Source organism: Enoplosus armatus, chromosome 23 (genome assembly GCF_043641665.1).
Source record: "Enoplosus armatus isolate fEnoArm2 chromosome 23, fEnoArm2.hap1, whole genome shotgun sequence".
Lineage (NCBI taxonomy): Eukaryota > Metazoa > Chordata > Actinopteri > Centrarchiformes > Enoplosidae > Enoplosus > Enoplosus armatus.
The window spans coordinates 10179449-10192486 of NC_092202.1; the positions used below are offsets into that span (position 1 = coordinate 10179449).

The 13038-nt window shown below is 42.9% G+C and overlaps 1 protein-coding gene across 1 annotated transcript in view; it reads right to left on the minus strand.

The window, feature by feature from the left end:
- Positions 1-12576, minus strand: part of ppargc1a (peroxisome proliferator-activated receptor gamma, coactivator 1 alpha) — a 238349-nt gene extending 225773 nt beyond the window's left edge. Inside the window, exon 1 of the mRNA XM_070929619.1 lies at positions 12496-12576. Coding sequence (XP_070785720.1) covers positions 12496-12576 — 81 coding nt within the window. The remainder of the gene's footprint in view (positions 1-12495) is intronic.
- Positions 12577-13038: the final 462 nt, after the last annotated feature.

Below are 13038 nucleotides of genomic sequence, written 5' to 3' on the forward strand. Positions count from 1 at the left end.
GAGTAAAACAATCATAATGCCAGAACCATTTGTCACAGGGACTCGACGGCATCAATCCTCAGTTGTTCCACTTAATCACATTTAATCGATCACTTTTAATCTTGTTTTTTTGTCACCCACTTTGTTTCGCAGTTGGATTTTGGCCATCAATAGTCAACAGTCCTATCATTTATTGTCTGGTTTACAGCAAACACAGAGGTTGATGTTCTTTTCAGGGGGTTTTTACTCTTCTCTGGGAGCTGGATGGCTCCTGGTTAAGGAATCAATTTGACTGGACAGCCTTACAAATTGCATAAAGAGACAAAGTTGTCCTTGGAGTGCGCCACAATTGATTGATGGCTCAACACACTTGCACCGTAAATCCTCCCGACAGAACGGAGGCAAATCAGTCGCCTGCTTCTCCTCCCCACCCTCCTGTACTATTTACCTACCTGCCCTATCTTCCCTCACTCTGCCTCTTCTCACACAAAACACCATATGATTCAAATGTATTCAAAACAAAGTCAAATTTCCTCCAACCTTTATGTTTCGCCACAAATTGTGCAAACGTGCATCAGACACTTTATATGTAAATTTCCAGTGAGAATTGGATGACAGTGAGTTTATGTTGTCAGGCTGTTACAAAATTAAAAAAAGCCATACTCTGTTGGATTCAGCTTCATCTAGTCGACAGTCTTTTTTTTTCTTTTTCTAAATCAGCTCCGTCGCCATCCCGCCCGATATCGTCATCTTGTGATGAGAAAAACAAGGCATCGGCAAGCACACAGTTTAAAGCCCAAAGTTAACAGCACTTGGGAGATAAAACAACTTCTCTCAGGGGCTGTACTGTGCTAAGGAAATGGCAGTCTTCCCTGGGGAGGCCACACCACTGTTTGTTTCTGGAGAAAAACCCTACAGGCATCTTTTTAAAGCGCCCCCACTAATCAGAAGTGATCTGTTCACATGTGCTATCCACTTTCCCTCGGGAAGGGACTAGAGAAAAAAAAAAAAAGAGTGCAGGCCAGTGGCAGACACAAGAGAACAATGTTGGAAATAAACATCCAGAGAGGGAAAGGGGGGTGAAGCATGAACTGGGTACTAAACTTGTCCAAAAACAACATACAGTCTATATTTAATTCATTTGTGCATGCATGTGTGTACAGCAGGGCAAAAATACTTGTTCTGCAGACATGCTTTTGCAGAACTTCACGCAGGTGGGATGTGAAAGACAGCCTGAAGAAGAAATGAAACCAAACAACTCCAAAATAATCCTGCAGCACTACTCAAAAAACAAAATTTAAAAGATTTAACCATTTCTATGCACACACAAGCGCAGAGTGGACAAACACTCTCCCTGCCTAATGAACACACTACAACTGGATGATACTATAGCGCCTGGGGTTTGTGTGAGCAAGTGAGTGGTATATACTGTAGTTTATGTAGTATGTTCATGTTGGTGCATAGGGGCAAGCAGGTAGAACACAATATAAACCATCTGTTCAGGATTCAACTGAATGCTACCGTTGCCCAACCACAGTTACTAGACAGAGTGAAGGATTTGGAGAGAGTTAAAGTCTAAACTAGACCCTCAAGGGGGGAATATTAGATTCCTTCTGTTGTATGCATGTTAGTGTCCTCCCGATTTTCATACCGTAACAGATAGGTATAAATAATTAAGCAGCCTGTTGCCCTGAATAGCCAGAGAGCAAAAGAGAAGAGGGAGGACAGAGGAAAATTAACAGCGATCAGCCCTGCTCGCGGCATTTTAAAGTACCATAACATTGTCATAATTAGGTCCTCTCTCTAGGAATCACCAAGAATTTCTTCTACTAGGACAAACCCCTTCTACACACTCCCTCTCTTCCTCATAATTAAAACAAAGCCTTTGCTGCTGCTTACATGAAGACGTAGTATGCGCCATGTTCTCTGTCACTTTAATGAGAGCGATAAATGCTTATACTAGCTTTGGCTATTTATACATTTTATGGCACAAATTGTGGCATAAAGGGCACAAATCAGTTGAATGACAGACGAAGGACAGCTGCGGCATCGTCCCTCCATTAAACGCTGCAAATGGCCAAATGTGGCCTGAGCAGTTAATTAGCCAGAGAGGGCCTAATCAGAGTTTTGGAGCTGTGGTCCTCCCCAGGTAACACACTAATAGGAGAAGCTTGTGGAGACACAGATGGAGTGAAGAGTGTGGAAACAGGGGAACTATTGGCTTTGGGCTTCTCAGAAGAAAGGTAGGAGTATCCCACAGTAACCTGCTTTGACCTGCTGTGTGAAAAAGACAACGTGCATTTGGCTGAATTTGTAGGTTTTTGAGATATTATGATATATTTTTAATTAATAAAGCTGTTTTGCATGAGGCAGCGGTTCCCAACCAGGGGGTTGGAACCCCCAATGGGCCACAGGACAAATTGTAGGGGTTGCAAGATTTCTCACCAAAACACATCGTGTGTATCCTTGAGATGTTGAGTACATTTTGCTTGCAAGGTTGTTTTTTTATATACAGGGAACCTTTAACAAGACAGCAGAGTTTTACCTCTTCAGATCATCACTTGTTCGAGCCATTTCAATAGTTTGATACATGTACATAGATTGCAGTGGCCAAATAGTGACTTTAACCTAAAATAAAGGAGGCAGCTGATCCAATGTGAAGATGCCAATTCCCCAATATTTTAAACCATGATTCGATTATAAAATTATACCATGGAGTTTAGTTAGTGCTTTGCTAATTTGGGAATATTTTGAGTCATTTAGAGAGGCCATTTATTTTCAGGAGAACTCTGTACAGTTTTTTAAATGCATCAAACTTTTACGGGCACCATCATGAAGAACGGCAGCAGTCAAATCCACTCATCAGTGTGTAACTCAAACACAAAGTGGAATTTTCTGCTACATCACTCTTTGACTGAACTGCTCACAAATTATAGCCATACTGTAACCTGTGACAAAGGGTCTGCAGAAGGCACTGCTCGGCTATAAAAGGTCATAATCCAAAAAATGTTGGGAATCCGCAGTGTGAGGGACTGCTGTGTGATCAAGAAATAGAAAGTATGATTGAAATCACCCGCCTCTCTCCTCAGCACGCACAGCAGAGCAGTTGCATCCTGAAGTCAACAGAGGACAGAAGCGAGCACATGTCCTCTGTTAGTACGAGACAACAGTGGATGAGCTCACACTGAGGCAAACATTCGCAGAGATAAGACACACAAATGCCTTAAGCACCCTGAAGTTAATCAGAAAAGCTTTCTGTATACATATCAAACAGGTCCCCCAAAATAAAATCCAGCCAGCTCCTGTTACGTAATCTACCAAACAATCAGCCAGCTAGCACATCCCACAGAGGAGAAAGAGTTAGAGAAGGAGGAAAAGACAAGGAGGAAGACAGGAAAAGGCAAAAATAAATGAAAGTCAGGTTGTCCTGACTGATGATGTGATGCTGTAAACAGGGAAGCTTTTTTCTAACAATTAAAGAGCAGGGGCTTATTGATTTCCAATGGTGCTCTCGAGTGACTTGCTGGCTGTCACAATGAGGCCCGGGGTAAGGTGACCATGTCTCTGCTCAACGTGATAAACCTTGCATGTCATCAGGTAGGGAGGACGCGGTGTCCCCCTTCCCCATCCCCACCCTCTCTGCCTCACAGACTGCCGCTACAGCATTTATCATGGTGCAATGTGGAATTATGGGCCGCTTCATTTAGTAATGTCACCAAGGAGTTGGCGAGTGCAGCCGGCACAAACCAACATACCAACACAGGAGGAAGAAAGTTAAGAGCTTTTTAGTACAAACATTCAAAGTTCTGGTGCTCATGGACACACAAAATTCTACATGTGCGGTATGAATTTTCTCCAGACAACACCTTGGCAATCACGCAACTCAATATGCAGCTTTGCAGACATCATGAGAAGTGGTTGCAACCTAGATGAGGGGTCAACTCCAGTCTTACTCCGGCGATAAACAACCATAAATCAGAAGACGTGCTGTCACACGAGTAGATCCATCATGGGCCAACCCGTGGCGCCTAACACATGCACACACACACTTGCACACACAAATGCTTGTACCACGGCGAGGAAAACAGAGAAAAGGCCCATGCAGATTGATTGGCTCTTTTAAATGAGTGGCAGTGGGGTTATGTTGATCGATTCCATGGATAATTGACTGATTCTGGTGTTGTTAGAAGTGGAGTAATGGCTACATGTCAGCGCTGTGATTTGACACAGCCTGCGGGCATCTTAACTTATAGACATGGCTTGGAAACTCAGAGAGGAAATTGATAACGGGCAAAAAAATGGTCCTTATTTTCTGCTCTCTCCTGAGATCTTGGGACTGTGTTAGAAGGGTTTAGCAGGCAGGTCGTGGCAAGGGGTCATAACAAGGTGCTGAAAACACAGCTATAGGAAGACATAGAAAACTTGGAAATTTGGAAAATATCACCAATTGCAGAAATCAACAAAATACAAAATGGATGCACATCCCACAGTTAAATGATCTTGGTTGCCAAGCTCATTTGCGCTGTATTTTAGTATCGAGTCCTGGCAGAAATACATGCTGCATATAAATATCCTTTTTTATGGTCACTTTAAGTAAAAGTTGATTGGAATTTTTATGGTTGTGAATTCAGCCAAATGAAGAGGCTTCTCATCTAATATTCCTACACCTCCACCAGCAAGTCGCCATTCTCTCAAGTCTAGACCAATCAATGAATGAACTTGTTCCTCATGCATTAAAAGGCAAAGCCATGGAGGAGTAGTAGTCCGTATTTGGAAACCTTCCCGCTTTGTGACACAGCAATTCGCAGCTGTTCAGAATGTTGGCAGTTGGCACCAGGAAACTTACAGATGAAAAAAGGAAAAACAGAGACCTGCAGACTACAAATTCAAGATGATGAGTTTTCTATAGAGATAAGATACAGATAGAAAAAGGTCCAGAAAATGCCAAATCACTTCTGAGTGAAGGACCCCTCCCCTATGGTAAAATTCAGCCAGCTTTATTATGCCAAGAGGTGGCCACTGAGTGGAGGAAAGGACACTGATGCATAGAATGCAAAGCGACTTTTAATTATTCTTGGGAAAAGAGCACAAGCCCTTGGCTTGTTTACCACTTTACCGGAAACAGCTTATGATTGCTTTGTAATTATCTCCTTGATAATGTAAAATTTACCCCCCCACCTCCTTTCCGTCCACTCCTTTCCATAGAACACCACGCAAAAGTGATCAAGCATTCATCATTTAGCCCAAATGTTTTAACTTTTATTTGGGGGAGGTGGAGGGAGGGCTAATAGATTATGGGTAATGAAGCAGCGCCGGCAGTAACACAAATAGGACTTGTTGTGAAAGACACAGGCTAAGGCACGCCTGTGCTGCGATAATCAGTCCCTCTTTTGTCTCATGATAAGCTGAGAGCCTAACCTTCACCCAAAGAGCACATCATTTCCCCTATGAGAGACTTAATGAGACATTAGCCATACTAACAAATGGTGGACGAGAAAGTGAAAGTGACTTTCCAGGTAAAGGCCGTTTGCTTGACCATAATCAGTCCCCAAGTGCAGCTAAAAGATGGAAACAACTCAGCGTCTCCGTCTCAACAGCTTGCTGTGGCTTTTATGACGGGCCTCCCAGGGCCCATCAAATGGCATGTAACATCTTAATATCCCTCAAATAGAACAGGTAATCTGCTTTTGTTGTCGGCTAGTCTGCTGTGATGCAGGCGATGCCGTTAGTCCATTTTGGCTTGTAATTCTGTTTAGGTGTAGCCCAGAACTCCAAAACAACTGCCTCTCAGCTTGGGCATGTATGTAACAGCATTATTGATGTATTTAGAGTTATTTAATACAAAAAGAATTCAAACAGGTGCCAGGCTTCAATAGCAATGCAGAGCACCATTATCATTAACCATTTAGAGTGGAAGTTGCGATGCATTTAAATCCTATTTTAGATCATATCAGTATGTATCTGGCATTATTGAAACATTGAATCGTGCATTAAAATACTTTTTTCTTTTGTGCAGCACAGAGTGGTTTGGAGATATGGGACTACAGACACAGTGGTGGATGGATAAAGAAAGGAAGTGACGAGCCGGTGCGTGAAGGGGCCTCGTTCCCCCGCCGGGCCTCCCAGCTCAATTAGCTCAGCTCATCCCAGCTTTCTGCTGATGGGAAAAATCAGCAGCACCACACTGTACCGTACAGTCCAGGGAGTCTAGCCTGTTAGTGAGTGAATGAGTGAGTCACTGTGCACATTATGCGTCTGCTCATGTCTCACATGCAGATTTTGCATTTGTGTATCCGAGTGTGTGCGCGCTCGCGCGTGTGTGTGTGTGTGTGGGGGCTGTCTCATCTCTGTTAGACTGGAGCCCCACAGTGCTCTCTGTATCAAAACACCTGAACCAATTAGGCTACACCCGCAAAAAAAAAATCCCTACAGCCACTTACAGTAATGTCATAAACAGTCATGCAAAACTTGAGTTATAAGAGAAGTTTGTCTGGATTCACTTATTGAGATAAAAAAAAATTAACTGGAGAGAGACCAAGACCAAAAAGTCTGAATTATGGATTATGAAACTCCCGCAAGAGACTAGAAAGGTTATATTCCAACACTTTTTTGCCAACAACTCTAGGCGAAGAAAAAAACTTCTTCATGTCTAAATGCTGAACTCTCAGCCAGCACCAACAACAGAAAGAAAATTGATGAAAACTTTTTCTTTACTCCTGTGGCAATCAAACTCAGAATCATCCCGAGAACATTTTAGCACACCATTGTCCAAACTGTGAAGGTACTCTAGGTGGTCTGCATGCGAGATGTAGTGCATAAATCATTGAGATGGCTCCTGGATGTGCTTTCAGGATGTCCTCAAGAAAAAAAGGCCAAGGTCTGAAGGAGGCAGGCCATTGCTATATGACAGTGTTTGGAGGTAGGGGCTGAGACCTCAGAGATGTTATGCACATGCGTGTCTCAAAGGCAAAGTGAGATGGAAAAGAGCACTCAGTGTTGGAAAAAAAAAAAGTGACTGAAATTGCTTGGCCAGCACAACTCAAGGCCAAAATCTACTTAATCATGGAATAAGGACAGTTCCAAAGAGGCAGCATAATATTCCTGCATAAAAACTGCCACCCCCCGCATCCCTTGGTGACCCACAGACACTTTATGACACACAATACATTTACCTGACAACACACACTCATCTCATCCACTGCTGTAACTCTTCCCTCTCACACATGCTCAGTCTGCCTTAAAAATATAGCCAAGAATGCTGCAGTACACCAAGTAACTAGCTAAACAAATAAAGTAAATACACTGATAATGCCGATGATAACATCCAAGGCAAAATGAAAGGATGAAGGTCAGTAATTGAGAGAAGGTGGGGAGATAGGAGCATGGTGTGGTTTGTTTTTCTCCTGGCAGGGGTCCATCTGGGCGCGTGCGGCGGGCTCCGGGGCGGTGTAGGAGCACGTTTGTGCAGAGGTTAAGAAAAGCAATTAATCCACAGCGGAGATAATCAAAGGAACCTCCCCCTCTAGACACCTTGGTGGGGGAGGAAGAGAGAGAGAGAGAGAAGGGAGAGAAACAGAGAGACAGACAGAGGGGGGAGATGGGAAAATACTTGTTTACAGGCACTGCTGGCGCGATCAAAAGCACAGGGGTTCAGCTCTGCCACCGGGGCCATCCATTTCAGGTGGAATTGATAACACTTCAGATGTACAATTCAATGTTTGTGAGAGTACTTTTACCTCCCGGTGAGAAGGCAAGGATTTTTCACAGTCTAAGCTGCATTTCCTTTCATCTCAGATTTTGCAAGGTATCAACAGATTGTCAATGGTGAGGAAGACATTTTCCCACACATAATCAAAGAACGTAGTCTGGAGTGCCTGCACTCCCTCTGCTATGACGGTGATTCAGACAGCACAGTGCAAGAAAACAAGATTAATATCTCTGGAAACTAATATTGTGATTACATTAATTTATCTGTGAAGCAAGCACCTCACAGGGACACGATAAAGACTGAAAATCAAGCTGAAAGATATCCCATCAAAGCGCATCAACACTTCTCTCTCAGCTAACATACAATACATATTTGGCCATGGTGCTGCAGCAAAAACTGTTCTCCTGCTGAAAATATTTACATTACATTTAACTAATGACAAGACTAATTTTAAGAGTTCCATGGGAAATTAAAGCATGTTGCTCCCTCTGGTGGTTCACATCTCCCTTTGGAATTGAAATAAAGTGTGCTTTGGGTGCATTTATGTTTATGTTGTGCCCATCTCTTCTCCTTTGTGCTCCACCTGCACTGTAAAATCTTTAAAAACGACCGTGGAGACACAACAGCTACAACTGAGGATAGCATCACACTTGGGCATTGGCATGTCAGTATATAAATAAGTACCAAGTACCATGTTGCTGTTTAAATTATTTAAAAACTGTCCTTCTGTCTGTGATAAAGCCCCCATTGTCCATCCCCACGAACCAACAGTAAGCATTCAAACAGTGGATTTGAAAACCAAAGCTTCTTCTATATACATTTGACTTCCTTTTTATGTCTGCGTACATATTATATCAGACATGGCCCTCTGAATCAGTAGCCATGTAAACCTTCAAACAATAACCTACACCATGTCACAAATATAGCTATATGATCAATTTAGAGTATGTAAACATCTTTCAGCTAAAAACTCTGGCAGACGGTTAGCAGGTCAGCGGTGAGTAAGTGGCAGCACTTCCACAAAGTCTTGATTAGATAATTACCCATCCATATCTTGGCAATATGTTGCAAGGGAACAACACGCTTCTCATTAAACTGCCGACAGGCCCTGCTCCTGTGGGTTGCTATCAAAAGCAAGGTGTTCAGTGGGCACACACTTGTTGATTAAAAAAAAAAAGATGTGCTAAAATGGAAATTAGATACACTCCTTTGGGGTAGTTGTAAGAGGTTCTAGGTACACAGAGCAAATCATGGACTGAAAACATGACAAACCGTAAGTGAGTTAGGTAGGAGTGAGGTAATAAGGCTTTTTTTTGAAGTTCTGCCTGAAGTACTTGTATTTGTCCATTTGAATCCTATTTGGATTGGCCAGTTCACCTCATACTGCTTTCCTGATAACTGCTACCACGCATCTTTGGGAGACAACCGCGAGTCTCTGCTGATACACATGGCCTAACTGAATCCACAGCTGATCCCTGGTTCTCTATTTACCATATATGGAATAGACTACATCATAAGTTGTTGACAGTTGTCAAAAAACAACCAAAGCATATCAGACATTACTCAGTTGTGCCACTTCATAGCACTTAATATAATAATTTGAGTCTGCCGTATAGGGTGCCATTATTGTCACTAGTCAGTTGGATCAACTCAACAACAAGCAATAGTGTGTGTATATATAGGGAATGGCGAATTATGTCTGACACACCATTGTGACAAAGGCCAACCAGTAAGAGTTGCTAGTGAGAAAACATCATGAATGATTTTGTGAGGCAGAGGATAGAAAGGACAAGACTTCCAATGAAGACTTTTGCAAATCCACAGAAACACTGAAAATGTACAATTTTACTTTAATCTCCTGTCAATCAACATAGAGCACATCATTCTAAACTCAATCCAAATATCAAACAACAAAAACCTGAGACAAAAAGTGTCACATACTCTACACAACATATTTAAAAGTTTTATCCCTCTCTTGCTGTAACGTGTGCCTCCACTAAAACTATCCGGGCTACTGACTCATTACACAAAAAAAGACTTGCATGGATCAAATACTGTACATAAGAGCGCACACAAAGGAGCTTTCATTTAACCAAGCCACTGAATGAGTCGTAACGTAACTTGAGCCTTGCTGTGATGAAACATGCTGTAGGCAGAAGTAGACACATAAAAAAAAAACAGCATTAGTCCTTGCTGCTTCTGAGAGCACACTGTGTCACCTGCAGCTTTTTTGAAACATCTTGAATGATAGGCTTCACCCTTTTGAGATGGACTGCCAAGTGCTGGCACACTTTTTGTCGAGATAAACTGAATACATTGCTTTTGAAGAGCGAGGAGGGCCGGCCAGGGACTGGAGCCTGGAATTCTAAAAAGGACATGCACAAAATGTGTGATGAAACTTTCAGCACCATGGACAGCAGCCCTCAATGAGCCTGACGAGGAGGGGGAGTGAGTGTGCAAGATGCAGAGAGTGGGAAAAGGAAAAGAGATGGAGTAAAGTGGGAGCCAATGAGTCCATTTGATAATCTTCCCCACCCTGTGCTACCCCCATGTCTGCTCTTTCCAAAGTGGAGGCGCTTGCCCCAAAACACACACACACACTCCTGCGGCAAGACCCAGCTTTTCCACAGTTTTTCCCCTCATCTCTGTGTCTTAGGCTGAATAATGCAGGGCCTTTACCCAGCGCTCAAGCATGAGTGGATAATCTGGCTACAAGGACAGGCTGTGTCAACATTTCCCTTTACTTCCTTATTTATTTATTTACCCACCCGCCGTAGGACTTGGGGAGGGCGAGGGAGGATATGTGCATGGCTAACAACATGCTGGCCGTGCAGATGACCTGCTTTTAGAAGGTTCACTTTTATTTTTATTTTTTTACCAGGAAGGATTTTTAAGGGGAAGAGTGCGGACTGTACCAAACTGAATTTGGGAGATTACACGCAAGCTTTTTAGGGAGACTGAAAGTGTTTTTAAACTCTCCATACAACACAGAAATGTAGGGCCGCTGCTAACAATCATTTTCATTATCGGTTAATCTGACAATTATGTATTCATTGTAATCATTTAGTCTATGAAATGTCAGAAAAAGTAAAATATGGTCCTCAGATCCTCAAGTCATATTTTCAAAAACCCAAAGATATTCCAATTACAGTGACATATAACTGAGACAAGCAGTAAATACTCACATTTGAGTAGATAGATCAAGCCGAATGTTTGGTATTTTTGCTTGACAATTGACTTAAAAGAGTAATTGATTGAAACCATTAGAGTTGTTGTTTCTAGGAATGTATAAAATACTGTCATGTTCTCAATTGACTTAAAGGCACATTTAAGAACCACGAAGCAAAGTTATGAACTTTTATTTTTTCTCTGTGCCCGAGTTGAACACAATGGATGGGTGTGAATCCAGCTAAAAATCGATGCTTCAACAAAGCTTTGTCGATTCTTCATTGTGGGTTTAAGTGTCTTAAATTTGTAAATGTGCGGCTCCCAAATGATATGCCAAAATCCACTTTGCAGCAGAAACTGCTGAGGCTGAATTGTTGCACATTTAAAATGCCATTCACAATGACTTTGCAATTCTGAGTAATGTTTGGGGTGGCTTTTGTTTGCCGGTGCCTAAATAACTGTTACAATATGACTCTTAGCACAGTCAATCGCAAGCTCGGGCTTTAAGAGCCTAATCCTCTTTAATTTGTGATTACTTGTAATTCAAAATGGTAGCCCACTAAACCAAGGGAGGTTTATTGTTTAAATGTCCTCCATCACTGTACTGCAACCTGGATACTGATAACAGGGAAATAAATATCCTGTATATATATCCTGAGCTCTCATGGTGGCATTGAAGTAAATTACCATAAAAATCACTGTACAAATATTTTGGCATCAATCATTGAGCATAAATTGCTAAATAGCTGGGAGCCCTCTTAGCATGCATAGAGGATGATTTCATTGGCATTCTTGTGGCAGATGACTTTAGCCTCACACAAATTAGAATGTGAGAATTAAGAGGGATTTCGTACAGCACGATAAGTGTATTTTAAAGGCAGAACTGATTAAGCTTGAGGGAAGAGGGAGGAATTAGGTAATTATCTCCAAACAGACACCACTGCTGCTCTGCTGTGTGAGAACAGGCCCAGCACTCAGGGATCAGAGTGCTCCTCAGCATCAAGTCTGCTCTCGACAACGAACTCAACAATCCAAGTTACCTGATTTTTAACACCAACCTGGCAACCCATGGCTCTCAGGCCTACAGAGATATGAAAGAGCATGCGTCTTGTGACTCAGTCCAAAAGATGACGCATCTCAGTTGGGCCACTTCAAAGGAATGCTAAGTTTGTGTCTGCCTCTTATTTATTTATACAATCCCTGGCATAAGATTTATTTTGTCTACTAGGTTAATTCATTATTGATTTCAAGGGCAGGATGTTTGAGCAGAGAGCTGTGGAAGTTCGGGAAGGCAACCTTTCAGGAAAAAGTAGTTTGGAGACACTGGGGCGCTAAATCGGCAGCTTTTTTTTCCCCATTTAATTACAACTGTAATGTCAAGCAGCCAAAGTTTGGGACAGACCTGCCAGTAACATACAACGAAAAGGCTGAGGAGGGGGAGCCATTCGGGACCTCGTTTACACGAAAATGAAGTTTTGTGAAGTTGCTACCTGCTCTCACCTCCCGTGCTGACTCACTCGGAATATCCTTTACAACTTATTTGACTATTTTCAAACGCAGCATGTTCATTACAGACAGCAGCCAGGCTAATTGTTACAGCCGGAAGTGATACCGTTGTGTCGGAGGGAGCCGTGTCCTACCTGCTCGTAGCAACTCTCCCAGGTGAGGTTCAGGAGGCAGGAGGAGAACAGCTCATCTTCGGTCCGGGCATAACCGTCCATGGTGTGTGCCAGCCGTCTCGGTTGGAGGAGCCTGCGGAGTTCTTGTGTTGCAAGCGGAAGATTGGACTCTTTTATTTGTCGTCCCTCGACGACTGTCTCTTTCTCTGCGCGTGTCTCTCTCTGCTCCGCGAGCTTCTCCGTCCTGCGCCGTGGATGCTATCAAACGAACGAGCGGCGGTTGTTTCTGGCTGCTGCTTCCCCTGTCACGTGGGGGCGGCTCCCCCCCCCCCAAAAAAAAAAAAACAGAGTGGGATGCTTTCAAGGGTGATGGTGCCCAAAGTGGGGTGCGCGGACCGCCTATAGGTGTCAGCTCCAGGGTCAAGGGTGCCCCCATCATGAGGAAGAATACTTTAATTTCACTCCATAGCTAAATGACATTGTTGTTGTTATCTCTCTCCCCACTCGACACCTGTAGTCATGATTCTCCCGAACAAAATAAGCTAGCTGGTTTTCTGTTAATTT